General features: G+C 46.5%; 1 protein-coding gene across 1 annotated transcript in view; it reads right to left on the bottom strand.

Moving 5' to 3' along the window:
- The window catches only part of TMC5 (transmembrane channel like 5), a 106,261-nt gene that overhangs the window by 60,902 nt on the left and 24,657 nt on the right, over positions 1-20,702 (bottom strand). Inside the window, exon 2 of the mRNA XM_044304094.1 lies at positions 11,714-11,849. Within this exon, the coding sequence (XP_044160029.1) occupies positions 11,714-11,781 (68 nt within the window). The 5' untranslated portion in view covers positions 11,782-11,849. The remainder of the gene's footprint in view (positions 1-11,713; positions 11,850-20,702) is intronic.

The following is a 20,702-nucleotide window of genomic DNA, read 5'->3' on the forward strand; positions in this document are numbered from 1 at the left end:
CTCAAATTTATATCCAGCTAAATCTGTCCCTAGTGCTGTAGCTGGGCGAGTTATTTAGTGTCCGTTCAAGCACATTTCTTGTTCTGGGTTGAAATACAATTCCCAATTTAGCAATTTCATAATTTAGTGGTTCCTGCTATATCAGAGCTATTTGAAATCTATCCCAAAAAGGGTATATAATATTGAAGGTGCACATTGGGTCATTCAGAATAACTTCACACACACCCGCTACTGTGTATTTCCAAGTCTAATTCTGTCACTAAACCCATACCTGTCACCCAGCGCCTAAATACTAGGCCTCAAATTTAAATCCCTCTAAATCTCTCGTTACCGCTGTACTGTTGTTGCTGGGCAAGATATTTAGTGTCCGTCAAAGCACATTTTTTGTTCTGGGTTGAAGTACAATTCCCAATTTAGCAATTTCATAATTTAGTGGTTTCTGCTATATCAGAGCTATTTGAAATCTATCCCTAAAAGGGTATATAATATTGAAGGTGCACATTGGGTCATTCAGAATAACTTCACACACACGCTTCTGTGCATTTCCAAGTCTAATTCTGTCACTAAATCCGTACCGGTGACCCAGCGCCTAAATACTAGGCCTCAAATTTAAATCCCTCTAAATCTCTCGTTACCCACCGCTGTACTGTTGTTGCTGGGCAAGATATTTAGTGTCCGTCAAAGCACATTTTTTGTTCTGGGTTGAAGTACAATTCCCAATTTAGCAATTTCATAATTTAGTGGTTTCTGCTATATCAGAGCTATTTGAAATCTATCCCTAAAAGGGTATATAATATTGAAGGTGCACATAGGGTCATTCAGAATAACTTCACACACACGCTTCTGTGCATTTCCAAGTCTAATTCTGTCACTAAATCCATACCGGTGACCCAGCGCCTAAATACTAGGCCTCAAATTTAAATCCCTCTAAATCTCTCGTTACCCACCGCTGTACTGTTGTTGCTGGGCAAGATATTTAGTGTCCGTCAAAGCACATTTTTTGTTCTGGGTTGAAGTACAATTCCCAATTTAGCAATTTCATAATTTAGTGGTTTCTGCTATATCAGAGCTATTTGAAATCTATCCCTAAAAGGGTATATAATATTGAAGGTGCACATAGGGTCATTCAGAATAACTTCACACACACGCTTCTGTGCATTTCCAAGTCTAATTCTGTCACTAAATCCATACCGGTGACCCAGCGCCTAAATACTAGGCCTCAAATTTAAATCCCTCTAAATCTCTCGTTACCCACCGCTGTACTGTTGTTGCTGGGCAAGATATTTAGTGTCCGTCAAAGCACATTTTTTGTTCTGGGTTGAAGTACAATTCCCAATTTAGCAATTTCATAATTTAGTGGTTTCTGCTATATCAGAGCTATTTGAAATCTATCCCTAAAAGGGTATATAATATTGAAGGTGCACATAGGGTCATTCAGAATAACTTCACACACACGCTTCTGTGCATTTCCAAGTCTAATTCTGTCACTAAACCCATACCTGTCACCCAGCGCCTAAATACTAGGCCTCAAATTTAAATCCCTCTAAATCTCTCGTTACCGCTGTCCTGTTGTAGCTGGGAAAGTTATTTAGTGCCCGTCAAAGCACATTTTTTGTTCTGGGTTGAAGTACAATTCCCAATTTAGCAATTTCATAATTTAGTGGTTCCTGCTATATCAGAGCTATTTGAAATCTATCCCAAAAAGGGTATATAATATTCAAGGTGCACATTGGGTCATTCAGAATAACTTCACACACACGCTTCTGTGCATTTCCAAGTCTAATTCTGTCACTAAATCCATACCGGTCACCCAGCGCCTAAATACTAGGCCTCAAATTTATATCCCGCTGAATTTGAATACAATACATTGGGCCAAATAATATATTTGTTGTTGTGGTGAACCATAACAATGAGAAAAACATCTAGTAAGGGACGCGGACGTGGACATGGTCGTGGTGGTGTTAGTGGACCCTCTGGTGCTGGGAGAGGACGTGGCCGTTCTGCCACATCCACACGTCCTAGTGTACCAACTACCTCAGGTCCCAGTAGCCGCCAGAATTTACAGCGATATATGGTGGGGCCCAATGCCGTTCTAAGGATGGTAAGGCCTGAGCAGGTACAGGCATTAGTCAATTGGGTGGCCGACAGTGGATCCAGCACGTTCACATTATCTCCCACCCAGTCTTCTGCAGAAAGCGCACAGATGGCGCCTGAAAACCAACCCCATCAGTCTGTCACATCACCCCCATGCATACCAGGGAAACTGTCTCAGCCTCAAGTTATGCAGCAGTCTCTTATGCTGTTTGAAGACTCCGCTGGCAGGGTTTCCCAAGGGCATCCACCTAGCCCTTCCCCAGCGGTGAAAGACATAGAATGCACTGACGCACAACCACTTATGTTTCCTGATGATGAGGACATGGGAATACCACCTCAGTATGTCTCTGATGATGACGAAACACAGGTGCCAACTGCTGCGTCTTTCTGCAGTGTGCAGACTGAACAGGAGGTCAGGGATCAAGACTGGGTGGAAGACGATGCAGGGGACGATGAGGTCCTAGACCCCACATGGAATGAAGGTCGTGCCACTGACTTTCACAGTTCGGAGGAAGAGGCAGTGGTGAGACCGAGCCAACAGCGTAGCAAAAGAGGGAGCAGTGGGCAAAAGCAGAACACCCGCCGCCAAGAGACTCCGCCTGCTACTGACCGCCGCCATCTGGGACCGAGCACCCCAAAGGCAGCTTCAAGGAGTTCCCTGGCATGGCACTTCTTCAAACAATGTGCTGACGACAAGACCCGAGTGGTTTGCACGCTGTGCCATCAGAGCCTGAAGCGAGGCATTAACGTTCTGAACCTGAGCACAACCTGCATGACCAGGCACCTGCATGCAAAGCATGAACTGCAGTGGAGTAAACACCTTAAAACCAAGGAAGTCACTCAGGCTCCCCCTGCTACCTCTTCTGCTGCTGCCGCCTCGGCCTATTCTGCTGCTGCCGCCTCGGCCTCTTCCTCCGCCTTTGGAGGAACGTTGGCACCTGCCGCCCAGCAAACAGGGGATGTACCACCAACACCACCACCACCACCTCCGTCACCAAGCGTCTCAACCATGTCACACGCCAGCGTTCAGCTCTCCATCTCACAAACATTTGATAGAAAGCGTAAATTCCCACCTAGCCACCCTCGATCCCTGGCCCTGAATGCCAGCATTTCTAAACTACTGGCCTATGAAATGCTGTCATTTAGGCTGGTGGACACAGACAGCTTCAAACAGCTCATGTCGCTTGCTGTCCCACAGTATGTTGTTCCCAGCCGGCACTACTTCTCCAAAAGAGCCGTGCCTTCCCTGCACAACCAAGTATCCGATAAAATCAAGTGTGCACTGCGCAACGCCATCTGTAGCAAGGTCCACCTAACCACAGATACGTGGACCAGTAAGCACGGCCAGGGACGCTATATCTCCCTAACTGCACACTGGGTAAATGTAGTGGCAGCTGGGCCCCAGGCGGAGAGCTGTTTGGCGCACGTCCTGCCGCCGCCAAGGATCGCAGGGCAACATTCTTTGCCTCCTGTTGCCACCTCCTCCTTCTCGGCTTCCTCCTCCTCTTCTTCCACCTGCTCATCCAGTCAGCCACACACCTTCACCACCAACTTCAGCACAGCCCGGGGTAAACGTCAGCAGGCCATTCTGAAACTCATATGTTTGGGGGACAGGCCCCACACCGCACAGGAGTTGTGGCGGGGTATTGAACAACAGACCGACGAGTGGTTGCTGCCGGTGAGCCTCAAGCCCGGCCTGGTGGTGTGTGATAATGGGCGAAATCTCGTTGCAGCTCTGGGACTAGCCAATTTGACGCACATCCCTTGCTTGGCGCATGTGCTGAATTTGGTGGTGCAGAAGTTCATTCACAACTACCCCGACATGTCAGAGCTGCTGCATAAAGTGCGGGCCGTCTGTTCGCGCTTCCGGCGTTCACATCCTGCCGCTGCTCGCCTGTCTGCGCTACAGCGTAACTTCGGCCTTCCCGCTCACCGCCTCATATGCGACGTGCCCACCAGGTGGAACTCCACCTTGCACATGCTGGACAGACTGTGCGAGCAGCAGCAGGCCATAGTGGAGTTTCAGCTGCAGCACGCACGGGTCAGTCGCACTACAGAACAGCACCACTTCACCACCAATGACTGGGCCTCCATGCGAGACCTGTGTGCCCTGTTGCGCTGTTTCGAGTACTCCACCAACATGGCCAGTGGCGATGACACCGTTATCAGCGTTACAATACCACTTCTATGTCTCCTTGAGAAAACACTTAGGGCGATGATGGAACAGGAGGTGGCCCAGGAGGAGGAGGAGGAGGATGAGGAAGAGGGGTCATTTTTAGCACTTTCAGGCCAGTCTCTTCGAAGTGACTCAGAGGGAGGTTTTTTGCAACAGCAGAGGCCAGGTACAAATGTGGCCAGCCAGGGCCCACTACTGGAGGACGAGGAGGACGAGGATGAGGAGGAGGTGGAGGAGGATGAGGATGAAGCATGGTCACAGCGGGGTGGCACCCAACGCAGCTCGGGTCCATCACTGGTGCGTGGCTGGGGGGAAAGGCAGGACGATGACGATACGCCTCCCACAGAGGACAGCTTGTCCTTACCCCTGGGCAGCCTGGCACACATGAGCGACTACATGCTGCAGTGCCTGCGCAACGACAGCAGAGTTGCCCACATTTTAACCTGTGCGGACTACTGGGTTGCCACCCTGCTGGATCCACGCTACAAAGACAATGTGCCCACCTTACTTCCTGCACTGGAGCGTGATAGGAAGATGCGCGAGTACAAGCGCACGTTGGTAGACGCGCTACTGAGAGCATTCCCAAATGTCACAGGGGAACAAGTGGAAGCCCAAGGCCAAGGCAGAGGAGGAGCAAGAGGTCGCCAAGGCAGCTGTGTCACGGCCAGCTCCTCTGAGGGCAGGGTTAGCATGGCAGAGATGTGGAAAACTTTTGTCAACACGCCACAGCTAACTGCACCACCACCTGATACGCAACGTGTTAGCAGGAGGCAACATTTCACTAACATGGTGGAACAGTACGTGTGCACACCCCTCCACGTACTGACTGATGGTTCGGCCCCATTCAACTTCTGGGTCTCTAAATTGTCCACGTGGCCAGAGCTAGCCTTTTATGCCTTGGAGGTGCTGGCCTGCCCGGCAGCCAGCGTTTTGTCTGAACGTGTATTCAGCACGGCAGGGGGCGTCATTACAGACAAACGCAGCCGCCTGTCTACAGCCAATGTGGACAAGCTGACGTTCATAAAAATGAACCAGGCATGGATCCCACAGGACCTGTCCGTCCCTTGTCCAGATTAGACATTAACTACCTCCCCATAACCATATATTATTGGACTCCAGGGCACTTCCTCATTCAATCCTATTTTTATTTTCATTTTACCATTATATTGCGATGCTACCCAAAGTTGAATGAACCTCTCCTCTGCCTGTGTGCTAGGCCTAAATATATGCCAATGGACTGTTGCAGTGGTGGCTGACGTGAAGCCTGATTCTCTGCTATGACATGCAGACTAATTCTCTGCTGACATGAAGCCAGATTGTCTGTTACGGGACCTCTCTCCTCTGCCTGGGTGCTGGGCCTAAATTTATGACAATGGACTGTTGCAGTGGTGGCTGACGTGAAGCCTCATTCTCTGCTATGACATGCAGACTGATTCTCTGCTGACATGAAGCCAGATTGTCTGTTACGGGACCTCTCTCCTCTGCCTGTGTGCTAGGCCTAAATATATGCCAATGGACTGTTGCAGTGGTGGCTGACGTGAAGCCTGATTCTCTGCTATGACATGCAGACTGATTCTCTGCTGTCATGAAGCCAGATTGTCTGTTACGGGACCTCTCTGCTCTGCCTGTGTGCTAGGCCTAAATATATGCCAATGGACTGTTGCAGTGGTGGGTGACGTGAAGCCTCATTCTCTGCTATGACATGCAGACTGATTCTCTGCTGACATGAAGCCAGATTGTCTGTTACGGGACCTTTCTCCTCTGCCTGGGTTCTGGGCCTAAATTTATGAAAATTGACTCTTACAGTGGTGGGTGACGTGAAGCCTGATTCTCTGCTATGATATGAAGACTGATTCTCTGCTGACATGAAGCCAGATTGTCTGTTACGGGACCTTTCTCCTCTGCCTGGGTTCTGGGCCTAAATTTATGAAAATTGACTCTTACAGTGGTGGGTGACGTGAAGCCTGATTCTCTGCTATGATATGAAGACTGATTCTCTGCTGACATGAAGCCAGATTGTCTGTTACGGGACCTCTCTCCTCTGCCTGTGTGCTAGGCCTAAATATATGCCAATGGACTGTTGCAGTGGTGGCTGACGTGAAGCCTGATTCTCTGCTATGACATGCAGACTGATTCTCTGCTGTCATGAAGCCAGATTGTCTGTTACGGGACCTCTCTGCTCTGCCTGTGTGCTAGGCCTAAATATATGCCAATGGACTGTTGCAGTGGTGGGTGACGTGAAGCCTGATTCTCTGCTATGATATGAAGACTGATTCTCTGCTGACATGAAGCCAGATTGTCTGTTACGGGACCTTTCTCCTCTGCCTGGGTTCTGGGCCTAAATTTATGAAAATTGACTCTTACAGTGGTGGGTGACGTGAAGCCTGATTCTCTGCTATGATATGAAGACTGATTCTCTGCTGACATGAAGCCAGATTGTCTGTTATGGGACCTTTCTCCTCTGCCTGGGTTCTGGGCCTAAATTTATGAAAATTGACTCTTACAGTGGTGGGTGACGTGAAGCCTGATTCTCTGCTATGATATGAAGACTGATTCTCTGCTGACATGAAGCCAGATTCTCTGTTACGGGACCTCTCTCCTCTGCCTGGGTGCTGGGCCTAAATTTATGACAATGGACTGTTGCAGTGGTGGCTGACGTGAAGCCTCATTCTCTGCTATGACATGCAGACTGATTCTCTGCTGACATGAAGCCAGATCGTCTGTTACGGGACCTCTCTGCTCTGCCTGTGTGCTAGGCCTAAATATATGCCAATGGACTGTTGCAGTGGTGGGTGACGTGAAGCCTCATTCTCTGCTATGACATGCAGACTGATTCTCTGCTGTCATGAAGCCAGATTGTCTGTTACGGGACCTCTCTGCTCTGCCTGTGTGCTAGGCCTAAATATATGCCAATGGACTGTTGCAGTGGTGGGTGACGTGAAGCCTCATTCTCTGCTATGACATGCAGACTGATTCTCTGCTGACATGAAGCCAGATTGTCTGTTACGGGACCTTTCTCCTCTGCCTGGGTTCTGGGCCTAAATTTATGAAAATTGACTCTTACAGTGGTGGGTGACGTGAAGCCTGATTCTCTGCTATGATATGAAGACTGATTCTCTGCTGACATGAAGCCAGATTCTCTGTTACGGGACCTCTCTCCTCTGCCTGGGTGCTGGGCCTAAATTTATGACAATGGACTGTTGCAGTGGTGGCTGACGTGAAGCCTCATTCTCTGCTATGACATGCAGACTGATTCTCTGCTGACATGAAGCCAGATCGTCTGTTACGGGACCTCTCTGCTCTGCCTGTGTGCTAGGCCTAAATATATGCCAATGGACTGTTGCAGTGGTGGGTGACGTGAAGCCTCATTCTCTGCTATGACATGCAGACTGATTCTCTGCTGTCATGAAGCCAGATTGTCTGTTACGGGACCTCTCTGCTCTGCCTGTGTGCTAGGCCTAAATATATGCCAATGGACTGTTGCAGTGGTGGGTGACGTGAAGCCTCATTCTCTGCTATGACATGCAGACTGATTCTCTGCTGACATGAAGCCAGATTGTCTGTTACGGGACCTTTCTCCTCTGCCTGGGTTCTGGGCCTAAATTTATGAAAATTGACTCTTACAGTGGTGGGTGACGTGAAGCCTGATTCTCTGCTATGATATGAAGACTGATTCTCTGCTGACATGAAGCCAGATTGTCTGTTACGGGACCTTTCTCCTCTGCCTGGGTTCTGGGCCTAAATTTATGAAAATTGACTCTTACAGTGGTGGGTGACGTGAAGCCTGATTCTCTGCTATGATATGAAGACTGATTCTCTGCTGACATGAAGCCAGATTCTCTGTTACGGGACCTCTCTCCTCTGCCTGGGTGCTGGGCCTAAATTTATGACAATGGACTGTTGCAGTGGTGGCTGACGTGAAGCCTCATTCTCTGCTATGACATGCAGACTGATTCTCTGCTGACATGAAGCCAGATCGTCTGTTACGGGACCTCTCTGCTCTGCCTGTGTGCTAGGCCTAAATATATGCCAATGGACTGTTGCAGTGGTGGGTGACGTGAAGCCTCATTCTCTGCTATGACATGCAGACTGATTCTCTGCTGTCATGAAGCCAGATTGTCTGTTACGGGACCTCTCTGCTCTGCCTGTGTGCTAGGCCTAAATATATGCCAATGGACTGTTGCAGTGGTGGGTGACGTGAAGCCTCATTCTCTGCTATGACATGCAGACTGATTCTCTGCTGACATGAAGCCAGATTGTCTGTTACGGGACCTTTCTCCTCTGCCTGGGTTCTGGGCCTAAATTTATGAAAATTGACTCTTACAGTGGTGGGTGACGTGAAGTCTGATTCTCTGCTATGATATGAAGACTGATTCTCTGCTGACATGAAGCCAGATTGTCTGTTACGGGACCTTTCTCCTCTGCCTGGGTTCTGGGCCTAAATTTATGAAAATTGACTCTTACAGTGGTGGGTGACGTGAAGCCTGATTCTCTGCTATGATATGAAGACTGATTCTCTGCTGACATGAAGCCAGATTCTCTGTTACGGGACCTCTCTCCTCTGCCTGGGTGCTGGGCCTAAATTTATGACAATGGACTGTTGCAGTGGTGGCTGACGTGAAGCCTGATTCTCTGCTATGACATGCAGACTGATTCTCTGCTGACATGAAGCCAGATCCTCTGTTACGGGACCTCTCTCCTCTGCCTGTGTGTGTGCTGGGCCTAAATATATGCCAATGGACTGTTGCAGTGGTGGCTGACGTGAAGCCTCATTCTCTGCTATGACATGCAGACTAATTCTCTGCTGACATGAAGACAGATTCTCTGTTACGGGACCTCCCTCCTCTGCCTGGGTGCTGGGCCTAAATATATGCCAATGGACTGTTGCAGTGGTGGCTGACGTGAAGCCTCATTCTCTGCTATGACATGCAGACTGATTCTCTGCTGACATGAAGCCAGATTGTCTGTTACGGGACCTCTCTCCTCTGCCTGGGTGCTGGGTAGTGTTGAGCGCGAATATTCGAAAAGCAAATTTTTTTCGCGAATATCGCAACTTCGCGATTTCGCGAATATTTCGAATATAGTGCTATATATTCGTAAAAACGAATATTCGTTTTTTGTTTCCCCCCCCCCCCCCACAAAATTACAGTACACATATAATTGATTGTTTCCCAAAGGTCCAACAGCTCAGATCTTACTCACATTGCCTAGAAAGTGATTGAGGCGCGAATCTTCGTAAGGCGATTTTATTAGCGCACATGCGAATATCGGCACGTCCCAGAACAGAGGCAAAGGGCTTTGCATTCATACATTAGTGAATTGAGTTGCGAATCTTCGTAAGGCGATTTTATTAGCGCACATGCGAATATCTACACTTGTCCCAGAACAGAGGCAAAGGGCTTTGCATTCATACATTAGTGATTGAATTGAGCTGCGAATCTTCGTAAGGCGATTTTATTAACGCAAATGCAAATATCTACACTTGTCCCCAGAACAGAGAGGCAAAGGCCTGTGCATTCATATAGTATAGCACCATATTCGCGAATACGTAGAACTTCGTAAAATTCGATTTACGAATATTCGTATTTTTTATTTTACTTTCCACCTTACAGATTACATTGATCTGTACTCTGTCAACTACTGTCATCACCCCCCACTGTATCTCGATTGATTCCCAAAAGTCTCACATTCCCTAGAAAGTGATTGAGGTGCGAATCTTCGTAAGGCGATTTTATTAGCGCACATGCGAATATCTACAGAGGCAAAGGGCATTGCATTCATACATTAGTGATTGAATTGAGTTGCGAATCTTCGTAAGGCGATTTCATTAGCGCACATGTGAATTTTGCATAGCATATGTATTATGCGATGCGAAAATTCGAATTATCGCATATGCGAAATAATAACGAATTTGAATAATCGCGAATATTTTACGAATATTCTTTCGAATATTCACAAAATTTCGCGAATTCGAATATGGGACATGCCGCTCAACACTAGTGCTGGGCCTAAATTTATGACAATGGACTGTTGCAGTGGTGGGTGACGTGAAGCCTGATTCTCTGCTATGACATGCAGACTGATTCTCTGCTGACATGAAGCCAGATTGTCTGTTACGGGACCTCTCTCCTCTGCCTGGGTGCTGGGCCTAAATATATGCCAATGGACTGTTGCAGTGGTGGCTGACGTGAAGCCTCATTCTCTGCTATGACATGCAGACTAATTCTCTGCTGACATGAAGACAGATTCTCTGTTACGGGACCTCTCTCCTCTGCCTGGGTGCCGGGGCCTAAATATCTGAGAATGGACTGTTCCAGTGGTGGGTGACGGGAAGCCAGATTCTCTGCTATGGAACCTCTCTCCAATTGATTTTGGTTAATTTTTATTTATTTAATTTTTATTTTAATTCATTTCCCTATCCACATTTGTTTGCAGGGGATTTACCTACATGTTGCTGCCTTTTGCAGCCCTCTAGCTCTTTCCTGGGCTGTTTTACAGCCTTTTTAGTGCCGAAAAGTTCGGGTCCCCATTGACTTCAATGGGGTTCGGGTTCGGGACGAAGTTCGGATCGGGTTCGGATCCCGAACCCGAACATTTCCGGGATGTTCGGCCGAACTTCTCGAACCCGAACATCCAGGTGTTCGCTCAACTCTAATCCCAACCAATCTGGAAAGTGGGGGTCCCGTTCCCCCTATCTGAATGGAGCGGCAGGTTAAGCATGCATGCTGTCACTCCATTCATTCTCTATGGGATTGACAAAGATGGCAGAGTACAACGGTCAGCACAGAGAAAGACTGGAGTGGCGGTGCCTCTGCTCGACCTTTTGATTCATCCAGAGAAGGAACAGGATCGGTGGAGGTTCCAGTAGATGGAAACCCACTGATCACCTAGTTATCCCTTATTCATAGCACAGGGGATAACTTTTAAACTTGACATTGATGGCATGTCACTAGAATATGCCATCAGATAGGTACAGGTCTTATGTCTGGGGCCTGCTTCTATCTCTTGAACAGGCCCCCTAAAGTGAAGGAAGAGCATCCATTTATGCGTGGCCACCCCTATTCACCGCGATGGGAGCTCTGAAAATAGCCAAGCACTAACTTGGGTTTTCCCAGTATTCTCATAGTAGTGAATGAAGAGGCGACCGTGCGTGCGCAGTGCACTCTATATTCACCACTATGGGACTTCTGAGAATAGCCAAGCTTCATGCACTCCATTTATAGTACCACCCACCTTCCAAAAAATACTGACAGCTCAATTGGCTTCATATGAAATTACACCAAGTGAGTGTGGAAAATGATGACACCAGGAGCTGGTTTGTAGGACGACAACCGCTATATGGCACTGCAGAATATGGTTATGCTTGATAAGCAGCTAAAATTATAACAACTAATATAAAGAATAAAACTGAATCCAATGTTTTATCAAACAGTGCTGCCATACCCTCGGTCAATCTCGAGAGTCTCTGAGTCATGATAAGCAGAGTTGTAGACCCCATCATTGTACGCCATGATGCCCCCCTTTTAATCTTCTCCTCTTTCTGATCTCAGCTTCTTAGAACATTCTCTTCCATGTTACCCTACAAAAAAAAGACACATTTTATAGCGGTTGTCCAGGATTTTCAAACATTTTAGCAAAGGAATGTGATAAAATAAAATAAAAAATTATACTCACTTGCTAATCTTTAGTGGTCCTCACAGGTCTTCCTCTTGTCCCGCATTGATGACATGCTGAAAAAGCACATGTGACGGCTGCAGCCAATCACTTGCCTCATTGGTATTGTGCTGTACATGTCAATATGACTGCTGAGGCCAGTAACTGGCTGCAGTGCTCACATGTATGACAGCATGTCATCACTGCAGGACAAGTGAAAGCCCAGCGGGGATCGGCAGGGGAACAAGGGTGTATAAGTAACTTTTTTACCTTAACACACCCTCTGCTGTTATTATATATTTTTTTTATTCTGAACCATTTTAAGCAAAAATTGATAGACATCATTCTTAGGTGGTGTCATATTTAGGCCTTATGCACATGACCATATGTTTGGTTTGCGTCTGATCCACCTTTTTTTTTTTTTTTACGGATCCAATGCGGACTCCTTCATTTCTATGGGACCGCAAAAAATACGGACAGCAAGAGGATGTCTTCAGTGTGCTGCTTACATCTGTGTGGCCGGGTATATTTTAGAACAAGTCCTATTTCCATTCATGGAACATGTCAGTTTTGCAGACAAGAAGAGGCATTTCTAGCATGGGGACTGTGAAAACTATGGAATGGACACGGAATGCATGCACATCTTGCGGATCTGTGATTTGCGGGTGGAAAAAAGGAAATGGTCTTGTAGAGGACATAGGCTAGTTTCACACTTGCGGTAGGGGATGGTACAGAACAGCCTGCTGGAGTTCTCTGGAATTGGCACTGCCAGATACTACCGCCTTCCATAATAAGGTCTGGCAGAGGTCTGGCCGCTACCCAGCAAATATGCTGAGAATCCTCTGGACAAAAACCGCAGCACACTGGAACACCCAGCTGCAGGTGTGAAAGAAGCCTTACCCAGCGAAGTGTCACACACAAGATTCCGCAGATATCCTAGCAGCATTATAATGAAATGCCATAAATTGTGTAAAGTCATAAAATGTTATAATAAGCTGCAATCTCTGATAAGTATGGCTTGAAGTTGCAGAGTTGATAACAAATACCTGGAGATCTGTGACGCTCTAAGAATTGTGACATCAATTACAGGTCAATAGGGAATTGCTTATATAGTGTAACGTATCTTATACCCTGCGACTACAGACACAGAATGTTTTCAAGTAGCTTGTAGTCAAAGTCTGATTAACCGCAGACTGTGTCCAAGAATGGGAAAGAGCTATATAGAAGATAAAGATAACTCCGCTGCCATGTCAGTGCGATCATTCTGAACTGTGTCTGATGAAAGTAAGCCTAAGCGGATCTGGTTACAGTATATTAGGCGTATTTCTGGTGCAGATTGCAGCACAAAGGTCATTTGTGCCGCAATCTGCAACTTTTTCCCCCTCATGCCAGGTCTAAAAAAGTGGACGTGGAAGGGGACGGCCTGTCTCAATCATCATTTTGTACACCTGTTTTAGGCATAGAAAATGGTCTAAATGTAAGTCAGCGAGGAAGCTAGTTTACATTTAGACTGGCGCTGGCCGATGCCTCTTCATATCTTCAGTGGATCCACCGCCAGCTATAGGGGTTATTAAGACCGGCATCTAAAACACCAGTCTTAATAAATGACCCCCATAAGCCTGGGCCACTGTGTTCATTATCCCTGTGCTGTGACATCACTGTGTGAATTATCTCTGTTCTGTGACATAACTGTGATTGTAATCTGTGTGGCTTAACATTACGGTTATGTGCCTGATGAAGAGATTGGTTCACTCTCGAAACACGTAGCGCTTTTGCACTTTATTTTGTTTTAATACATTTTTCAACTTTAGGAGCGCTCCATTTTTTTTAATTTTTTTTTTACTTACCTGCTATCACTGTGTTTATCGGCCCTGTACTGTGACATCACTGTATTTACTATGCCCGTACTGTGACATCACTGTGTTTATTATCCATGTACTGTGACATCACTGTGTTTATTATCCCTGTACTGTGACATCACTGTGTTTATTATCCCTGTACTGTGACATCACTGTGTTTATTATCCCTGTACTGTGACATCACAGTACAGGGATAATAAACATCCCTGTACTATTTACTATGCCCGTAGTGTGACACTGTGTTTAATATTTCTGTACTGTGACATCACTGTGTTTATTAGAATAAATAAGAAGGGGCACTCCCTAGTGTGACACCACCCAAAAAGATAGGTGAACCTCTGCGATTACAATCTCCTTACAGGCGAGTGTTGTGCAAGCCAGTACGAAACAAAGTTCATCTAAAGCTAGAGGATACCTGGGCTGGTATGCTTAGCGCCAGGCATGTCCATAAGAGGGGCGGAAAAGTATAGAAGAAAAGAGACTGATAAAGACAGCGGACCGCCATTGAAACGTGTAGTGTGTCTATTGTTTGTTTTTGTTTTATTCATCAGTTTTAATAAACACCTTTTAATAGAAGTTCCTGGTGCAGCGTGAGATTCTTCTCGGTGTCCATCTGGTGACTCTGCATCACTGTGTTTTTAATCCCTGTACTGTGACATCACTGTGTTTATTATCCCTGTACTGTGACATCACTGTGTTTATTATCCCTGTACTTTGACATCACTGTGTTTATTATCCCTGTACTGTGACATCACTGTGTTTATTATCCTGTACTGTGACATCACTATGTTTATTATCCCTGTACTTTGACATCACTGTGTTTATTATCCCTGTACTGTGACATCACTGTGTTTATTATCTCTGCACTGTGACATCACTGTGTTTATTATCCCTGTACTTTGACATCACTGTGTTTATTATCCCTGTACTGTGACATCACTGTGTTTATTATCTCTGTACTGTGACATCACTGTGTTTATTATCCCTGTACTGTGACATCACTATGTTTATTATCCCTGTACTGTGACATCACTGTGTTTATTATCCCTGTACTGTGACATCACTGTGTTTATTATCCCTGTACTTTGACATCACTGTGTTTATTATCCCTGTACTGTGACATCACTGTGTTTATTATCTCTGTACTGTGACATCACTGTGTTTATTATCCCTGTACTGTGACATCACTGTGTTTATTATCCCTGTACTGTGACATCACTATGTTTATTATCCCTGTACTGTGACATCACTATGTTTATTATCCTGTACTGTGACATCACTGTGTTTATTATCTCTGTACTGTGATATCACTGTGTATATTATCTCTGTACTGTGACATCACTGTGTTTATTATCCCTGTACTGTGACATCACTGTGTTTATTATCCCTGTACTGTGACATCACTGTGTTTATTATCCCTGTACTGTGACATCACTGTGTTTATTATCCCTGTACTGTGACATCACTATGTTTATTATCCCTGTACTGTGACATCGCTATGTTTATTATCTCTGTACTGTGACATCACTGTGTTTATTATCTCTGTACTGTGACATCACCATGTTTATTATCTCTGTACTGTGACATCACTGTGTTTTATTATCCCTGTACTGTGACATCACTGTTTATTATCCCTGTAGTGTGACGTCACAGTGCTTATTATCTCTGTACTGTGACATCACTGTGTTTTATTATCTCTGTACTGTGACATCATAGTGTGCATTATTTTTGTACTTTGACATCTCTGTGTTTATCTGCCTGCTGTGACATCACAGTGTTTATTATTGTTATACTGAGAAAGAGGCATTTCTAGCATGGGGACTGTGAAAACGATGGGATGGACACGGAATGCATGCACAGCTTGCGGATCTGTGATTTGCGGGTGTCAAAAAGGAAATGGTCTTGTAGAGGACATAGGTTAGTTTCACACTTGCGGTAGGGGACTGTACAGAACAGCCTGCTGGAGTTCTCCGGAACCGGCACTGCCAGATACTACCGCCTTCCATAAGATTCGCAAAACACGGCTACCGGCAATGTGCGTTCCGCCGACACTCTCATAGAAAATGCCTTTTCTTGTCCGCAATTGCGGACAAGAATAGGACATGTTCTATATTTTTGCGGAACAGAACTGCCAAGCCGGAAGTGCAGCTCCGCAAATGCGGATAGCACATTCCGGCCCCATTGAAAATGAATGGGTCCGCACCTGTTCCGCAAAATTGCGGAATGGATACGGACCCATTTTGCGGACGTGTGAATGGACCCTAAATTGAATACCCTCTTGTTACACATTTTTGGTAAATCAAAGTTTTTGCTAAATCATGGTGAAAAGGCTGCAGCCTTAGGCCTCTTGCACACGAACGATCCGGATTAGGTCCGGATGCGTTCAGGAAAACTTGCACCATTTAGCAAGCAATTGCAGCCAGTTGTGTCTGCGATTGCGTTCAGTGGTTCCGTTTTTTTCGCACGGGTGAAATGTGCATTAATGCGTTTTTCACGCGCGTGATAAAAAACTGAATGTTTATAAACAACATCTCCTAGCAACCATCAGTGAAAAACGCATCGCATCCGCACTTGCTTGCGGATCCGATGCGTTTTTCACGCAGCCCTACTCACTTCTATTTGGCCAGCATTACGCAGAATATAGAACATGCTGCAATTTTCACGCAACGCACAAGTGATGCGTGAAAACCAACGCTCATGTACACAGACCCACTGAATTGAATGGGTCCGGATTCAGTGCGGGCATAATGCGTTCGCATCAAGCATTGCACCCGCATGGAAATCGCGCTCGTGTGAAAAGGGCCTTAGGGTACATTCACAGTTGCAGTTCAAAATCGGGTCTTCTGTTAGCCTGTTCTGGCTTAAATGTCAGCTGTTGGCCAGACAAAAAACACCGTATGCAGCGGTATTTGAAACCCGTCCGGATCACCACCAGACCCAATTACAGTCAATGGGAATCCAGCGGTGAACTGTCGAATCTGACAATGTCGGATCCGGTGACCTCCAGAAGGCTTCTCTTGGCCCAAAACGCCTGCTTGATCCCCTGCCCCATATGTGTATATCCTCTTACAAAAACTGCAGTTAAATCACAACTCATCCATAATGTGTGAATATGGCCTGAGCCTATATTCAAACTTTCTCTGGTACCGATCCATTTTAAAAAATGAATGTCAAATTGAAATTGTTGTGCATTACTTTTGGTAAAAACAAAATATCACAATGGCTGTAGTTGGAATTGATGAAGACTGACGCATACTTGGGCCCAGAATGGGATCTGAAATGAACAAGACACATACCAAAAAAGGATCCTTCAGGCTGAATTTACCTGTTCTGTTTTTGTTAAGTCTTCTTGCTGCTTTTTAAAAAATAAAAATGCCACACAAAAAAGGAGCAAATTTGCAAAACTACAGCTTTATGTCACAATTTTGAGGGGGAAAAAAGGAGGGCACACGTGTGAATTCAGCCTCATCAGTTTTGTTACCTTGTACTAGGCCTGCACAATATATCGCCAAAGCAATCGCAATAAATCGCCATATCGCAATCGCCAATTGGCCGACCCAAAAATGCTACAATTGTATTACTAGATTTTTCGCTTTATAAGGCCTCCTGCACACGAACGTTGTGTGCATCCGTGGCCGTTGTGCCGTTTTCCGTTTTTTTTCACGGACCCATTGACTTTCAATGGGTCCGTGGAAAAATCGGAAAATGCACCGTTTGGCAGCCGCATCCGTGAGCCGTGTTTCCTGGCCGTGAAAAAAATATGACCTGTCCTATTTTTTTCACGGCCAACGGTTCACGGGCCCATTCAAGTCAATGGGTCCGTGAAAGAACACGGATGCACACAAGATTGGCATCCGTGTCCGTGATCCGTGGCCGTAGGTTTTAGTTTCATACAGACGGATCCGAAGATCCGTCTGCATAAAAGCTTTTTCTGATCTAAGTTTTCACTTCGTGAAAACTCATTTCCGACAGTATATTCTAACACAGAAGCGTTCCCATGGTGATGGGGACGCTTCTAGTTAGAATACACTGCAAACTTTGTACAAGACTCCCCCCTGCTGCCTGGCAGCACCCGATCTCTTACAGGGGGATATGATAGTACAATTAACCCCATCATATCCCCCTGTAAGAGATCAGGGCTGCCAGGCAGCAGGGGGCAGACCCCCCCCCCCCTCCCCAGTTTGAATATCATTGTGCGGCCCCCCCCCTCCCCTGTTGTTAACTCGTTGGTGGCCAGTGTGCGCACCCCCCTCCCTCCCTCCCTCTATTGTTTTAATACATTGGGGCCAGTGTGCGCGCCCCCCCCCCAACCCCCCCTCCCTCCCTCTATTGTTTTAATACATTGGGGCCAGTGTGCGCGCGCCCCCCCAACCCCCCCTCCCTCCCTCTATTGTTTTAATACATTGGGGCCAGTGTGCGCACCCCCCCAACCCCCCCCCCCCCCCTCCCTCCCTCTATTGTAATCATCATCGGTGGCAGCGGAGTAGAAGATTTTCATACTTACCTGCTTCTTGCTGCTGCGATGTCTGCGTCCGGCCGGGAGCTCCTCCTACTGGTAAGTGACAGCAATGCGCCGCACAGACCTGTCACTTACCAGTAGGAGGAGCTCCCGGCCGGACGCAGACATCGCAGCAGCAAGAAGCAGGTAAGTATGAAAATCTTCTACTCCGCTGCCACCGATGATGATTACAATAGAGGGAGGGAGGGGGGGGGGGGGGGTTGGGGGGGTGCGCACACTGGCCCCAATGTATTAAAACAATAGAGGGAGGGAGGGGGGGTTGGGGGGGCGCGCGCACACTGGCCCCAATGTATTAAAACAATAGAGGGAGGGAGGGAGGGGGGTGCGCACACTGGCCACCAACGAGTTAACAACAGGGGAGGGGGGGCCCACTGGCCACCAATGAGTTAAAAACAGGGGGGGGGGTCTGCCCCCTGCTGCCTGGCAGCACCTGCCAGGCAGCAGGGGGCAGTCATGTACACAGTTTTTTTGTATATTCTAACCTGAAGCGTCTCCATCACCATGGGAACGCTTCTGTGTTAGAATATACTGTCGGAAATGAGTTTCACGATGTAGCTCATATCCGACAGTATATTCTAACATAGAGGCGTTCCCATGGTGATGGGGACGCTACAAGTTAAAATATACCATCGGATTGGAGAAAACTCCAATCCGATGGTATAACAGAACTCCAGACTTTACATTGAAAGTCAATGGGGACGGATCCGTTTGAAATGGCACCATATTGTGTCAACATCAAACGGATCCGTCCCCATTGACTTGCATTGTAATTCAGGACGGATCCGTTTGGCTCCGCACGGCCAGGCGGACACCAAAATGACTTTTTTTTCATGTCCGTGGATCCTCCAAAAATCAAGGAAGACCCACGGACGGAAAAACGGTCACGGATCACGGACCTACGGACCCCGTTTTTGCGGACCGTGTAAAAAAACGTTCGTGTGCAGGAGGCCTAAGACAAACTTTTTCCCCCAAAAAGCGATAGTTGACTTTTTACGTGGTTGACACGGATGTATCGCCGGCCGCTATGCTGCACAGCACGGCCGGCGATACATGAGTTACAGTATGGGGAGGGAGGAGGGGCTGGAGGCAAGTCGGTTTTTTAATGAACAAATGTTCTTCTATTTATTCTATTTTATTTATCTGTTCTGTGCAGCGCTATTAGGCTGGGTTCACACCTGAGCGTTTTACAGCGCGTTCCTACGCGCTGTAAAACGCTCAACAAGCAAAAACCAATGATTCCTTATGGGCATGGTTCTCACCTGAGCGTTTTACAGAGTGTACGATCGTGCTGTAAAACGCCCCAAGAAGTACAGGAGCTTCTTTGGAGCGCATTGTCGCGCGTTCCCGCACATAGACCTAGCGGGAACGCGTGACAATGGGCGTTTGCTTGTTTCCTCGGCACCTTCGTAAACGCCCGATAAGCACGCTTGTAAACAGCGCGTATCGGGTACGCTTATGTGTGAACCCAGCCTTAAGAAAATGACAAGTTTTGTATTTTGTACTTTTGCAGTAATGCAAATATGTTATTTAATTTAGTAAAAGATGTTTTATTTTGAAAAACACTGTGCATTTCAGTTCTGGAGTTAAGCATAACTACATTTCAGCATTATCAGTAATTTGTGTGTGCTTTTCCCTTGAAAATCCAAGCAAATAGACCTCTAGCACAATTCCCTTAAAATATCGCATCGCATATCGTTATCGCAATTTTTAGGGCCCTAATCGCAATCGCACAATATTCCCATATCGTGCAGCCCTACCTTGTACCAAATTTTTCCAGTTGGCAAATCCTCAAAACCGGACCTGTTCAATTGCCATGAGGACTGGGTTTAGGATAAGGCCTCCTGCACACGACCGTTTTTCCCCCCCGTTTACTGGCAGTTTTTTGCAGTCCGTATACGGTAAGTATACGGAACTATTCATTTCAATGGTTCCGCAAAAAAAAACTGAATGTACTCCGTATGCATTCCGTTTCCGTCTTTCACTTTTTCCGTTCCGTTTAAAGATGGAACATGTCCTATTATTGCCCGCAAATCACATTCCGTGGCTCCATTCAAGTCAATGGGTCCAAAAAACAGAACACATACGGAAATGCATCCATATGTCTTCCGTTTCCGTTCCGTTTTTTGTGGAACCATCTATTGAAAATGGTATGCCCAGCCCAATTTTATCTATGCAATTACTGTATACTGTATATGCCATACGGAAAAACAGAACAGAAACGGAAACACAACGGAAACAAAAAACGGAACAACGGACCGCAAAACACTGAAAAAGCCATACGGTCGTGTGCAGGAGGCCTAAGTTGTACTTGACATAAAACAGACAACCGTTCAAGAACAAGGAAAGGACGAGCAACAAGTTTTGCTCTGCCACATTCCAGACCAGGAAATACATGCCCTGT

The sequence above is a fragment of the Bufo gargarizans genome, chromosome 8 (genome assembly GCF_014858855.1).
Source record: "Bufo gargarizans isolate SCDJY-AF-19 chromosome 8, ASM1485885v1, whole genome shotgun sequence".
Taxonomy (NCBI): Eukaryota; Metazoa; Chordata; class Amphibia; order Anura; family Bufonidae; genus Bufo; species Bufo gargarizans.